Raw genomic sequence first — 3,634 nt, forward strand, 5'->3', positions numbered from 1 at the left:
ATCACTTTCAAGCTTAATTAACCTACATTTTGTTTATTAGTTACCCTTCAACACTTAAGTAGCTATGCAATTCATGCTGGCTATTTGAGATTGCGTAAAATTTGGATAAAAACCATGTTTTTTTTTTTTTTTTTTTCAATTTATTATTGAAGGGGATGCATAATGGGTAATAGATGATTACCTCTACCATTTTAAGCGATAAATGAACGAAGGAAATGAGATGTTTGAGATTTCAATGTATGCCAAAGAATGGAAGAGAAATTGCTTAGGGATAGTATGGGGAGGGGAGGGGAGGGGATGGAGTGGGACTAAGAGAGAAGTTAAGATAAGTATTTTGAAGATAGCAATAAAATATGTATAAAAATACATATTATAATTAGATATGTATAGGAAAAAAATTACACTATATGTATAAATAAGTTAAATGTATGTTAAATAAAATATGTATATATACATTTAGAATGGGGTAGCGTAAAACATGGTTGTGTGAGCAAATCTTGTTCTTGTTTTGTCACTTCTTTGGGATAGGGAGAAATCCACACAGGATGGAGTGTGATAATACTAGTGATGTGGGGTAGGTCTTTTTTGTCATCCCTATTTGTGAGCCATTTATTGGGTAGATTAAAGACTCTTCTAGTTGAATTTGTCCAACATACTACTTGTTTTTCATTATGCAAAAAATAGACACGTAACAAGATCTTGAATGGTTTAGTGCACGGGATCCAAGCCAAGTCCTATGCTCTCTCTCTCTCTCTCTCTCTCTCTCTCTCTCTCTCTCTCTCTCTCACACACACACACACACACACACTCTATATATATATATATATATATATATAGCTGGAAGATTCTTCAAATTATATCATACTAGGACTAAGAGGGCATTCACGTACAACAAGGAAATATAAAAGCCGCTTATCAAAAAAGAAGAAGGAAAGATAAAAGCCTAGCTAGCCTACTAGAAACACCAAACTGAAACTAAGCATTCTAAAATCGTTAGGAAGCAACCCCCTAATCTTATATACACACACACACTATATAGCTGGAAGACACACACACTATATAGCTGGAAGATTCTTCAAATTATATCATACTAGGACTAAGAGGGCATTCACGTACAACAAGGAAAGATAAAAGCCGCTTATCAAAAAAGAAGAAGGAAAGATAAAAGCCTAGCTAGCCTACTAGAAACACCAAACTGAAACTAAGCATTCTAAAATCGTTAGGAAGCAACCCCCTAATCTTATATATATAATCTCTAATAAATTTTTAAGCAGTACCACTTAAAATCCATTGTTGAGTCCGCTGCTAGTTACATTCTCATCATGCTGGTTCTGATGGAAATGTTGTTGACGCCTATATGCAGAACTGCTGCTCTCACCCACATCATGTTCTGGCCTATATATCTCTTCATCAATCTCCTCTTTGGCCACTTTTTCAATTCCCATAAACTCCAATGGCCTTAAACATGGCATAAACTGTACTGGCTGCTGTGAAGGTGTAGTGGGTGGAACAACTGAGGGAAGCTTTGAAAGAAGGGCTTCAAGGCTGCTCATGGAAGGTGTTATTTTCAAAGGCAGGTTGTATTGGTCAAAGAATTCGGCTCCTGAAGGTGCAACAGTAGTAGTTGAAGTGCCTTGGAAATGCCATGCTTCTGGGGTGCTGTATCCATCAACTTTGAAAGGGTATGCTGTGGAAGATGGGTGAGGTAAAAGCACACCTGGGATGCTTTCAATGTAGCCGAATTTCTTTCTTAGTAGAACAACGTAGTTCAGGTCTTCAATCACCTTGAATATACCAAGAAAAAGCAATGAAAAGAACTTTGAAGTACGTATTATATACAATAAAATAAGTTCCAAAGACCCAATAAATTTCACAAAATTTTCATAACTTTTGATGCAGAAGGTTGTGATTAGTGTATAAGTGATGTCAGGGATGATTCTATATGAAAATGATGTTACACTAATCACAATATATCATTTCAACTAATCGTAAAAAAAAGTTTTATTTCTAACATTAGTCACAATTGTCTAAAAATTGTAACCTAATTGAGAGAGAGAGAGAGAGAGAGGACCTTGTGAATGGCTCCTAACTGGACAACACCTTCTCTAACTGCAATCAAAGCTATGGTCTGCAATATATACTTTTTGAATCAAACCAAGAAAGTAGGACTACCTAAAATACTTTGAAGCTGTCAGTTTTAAATGTAATACCTTTATACCAGATTGGAACTGTGCTTCCCATGTCCTAGGGTGCTGTAAGAATGGAAGTGAAACACAAACTTAATATATAACATGAAATAACAAGCTATCTAGTTCAAGTATGGCTTGAAATCACAAATTTATGTAAGCTCTAAGGGTAAATAATAAATATATGAAGTACACGCTTACTGAGTCCGCTGAGTTGTGCCATGCTGACAAGAAATTAATTTCTTGGTCACTTGGCTCTTTCTGTATCCACTTGTGACTATGATCTGCAGCGACTTTTCCTATCAAACTGATCCATTTAACCAAATCAACTCTATTTCTATCTAAAAGGGTTTTTACGGCTAATTGAATTGAAGCCAATACCACAAAAGGTAATGAGAATACAATTATTTAGGAAAAAAACTCACTTACCCTTCTCCATAGTTGTAGATCTCATGGGACATCTTGAAAAACAGCTCTGGTTGCAGACCTTGGTATTGTTGAAACTCACAGTTCCCATAAACTGATGAGCCAGGGCAATCTACTGAATTTATATCAGCTGCTGATGAAGCAGCAAAATTGCAGAAACCATCTTCCCAAACCAATATCCTGACAATCAAAATATATCATAATAATCCCAAAGAAGCAATATGCACTGCTAATTATACACAATATATAACTTGTTAAAGTAAAGGAAATACCAATTTCTCCTGTTTCCTCTTGACCTATCATAAGCTCCTTGTCCATCCCATCTGTTATAGCATGACATTTAAAAATCATATGATTAGTCAATATATGCAAGGAATAGATTGATATGATGGCATGAATGTATGTAATTAGTTTTAATATGTGAAAGTATTCTCCTTACTTGGGTGGGGGGTAATTTCTTGGTAGGATCCTCCAGAAGACTGCATAAACCCACTGAGAATTTTCATGGAGGCATAGACTTCTGAGGGTGTGTTGTAGGAGATGAGTAACAGCTAATGGGTTGAGATGTTCATCCATTGGCTCACAACACTAATACCCTCCCTCTCTCTCTCTCTCTCTCTCTCTCTCTCTCCTATATTAATCTCTATCTTCAAGAGAAGGAAAACCACAACATTCTAGCCTCCTTATATATGAGAGTGTCAACTTAAAAGTCTCAAGTTTATACCTTTACTGAGTTTAAGTAATTATTAAATACTCTCAGACCATAATTGATGCGTTACTTCAAAGTATGTATTTGTGTGTGTGCGCGTTTGGAAATGTATTATATCACACTTTAACTTTTATCAAATTAATTTTGATTTCACTGAGGCCCACAAGTTATTTCCCTTCCCGATTCCCAACGACCTCTTTTTCAATCCTCCATTCAAGACTAGCTACTCTCCCAGTACCAACCCTTTCTTCCCTGCCCTCATACCAATTATGAATTATCAGAGAGGGCCAAACCTTATTATTCTCAGAATACA

At 35.9% G+C, this 3,634-nt stretch overlaps 1 protein-coding gene across 1 annotated transcript; it reads right to left on the reverse strand.

Annotated features, from left to right (window-relative positions):
• Positions 1 to 1,060: 1,060 nt before the first annotated feature.
• LOC126718559 (protein RICE SALT SENSITIVE 3) lies at positions 1,061 to 3,300 on the reverse strand. Its single transcript, XM_050420827.1, has 7 exons — positions 3,052 to 3,300; positions 2,885 to 2,935; positions 2,616 to 2,792; positions 2,388 to 2,493; positions 2,211 to 2,252; positions 2,072 to 2,128; positions 1,061 to 1,784 (listed from the first exon to the last, which is right to left on the reverse strand). The coding sequence occupies exons 1-7, from the start codon at positions 3,186 to 3,188 to the stop codon at positions 1,281 to 1,283; spliced, it is 1,074 nt and encodes a 357-aa protein (XP_050276784.1). The 5' UTR covers positions 3,189 to 3,300; the 3' UTR covers positions 1,061 to 1,280.
• Positions 3,301 to 3,634: the final 334 nt, after the last annotated feature.

Source organism: Quercus robur, chromosome 3 (assembly GCF_932294415.1).
Source record: "Quercus robur chromosome 3, dhQueRobu3.1, whole genome shotgun sequence".
Taxonomy (NCBI): Eukaryota; Viridiplantae; Streptophyta; class Magnoliopsida; order Fagales; family Fagaceae; genus Quercus; species Quercus robur.

What these genes read in the sequence shown, in the direction of transcription:
- LOC126718559 (XM_050420827.1), bottom strand. Translation starts at nt 3,188, where the DNA reads ATGGATGAACATCTCAACCCATTAGCTGTTACTCATCTCCTACAACAC. An exon ending in AGAAATTACCCCCCACCCAA is followed by an intron (nt 2,936 to 3,051) that starts GTAAGGAGAATA and finishes ATGCTATAACAG; the next exon opens with ATGGGATGGACAAGGAGCTT. An exon ending in GGCACAACTCAGCGGACTCA is followed by an intron (nt 2,253 to 2,387) that starts GTAAGCGTGTAC and finishes CCATTCTTACAG; the next exon opens with CACCCTAGGACATGGGAAGC.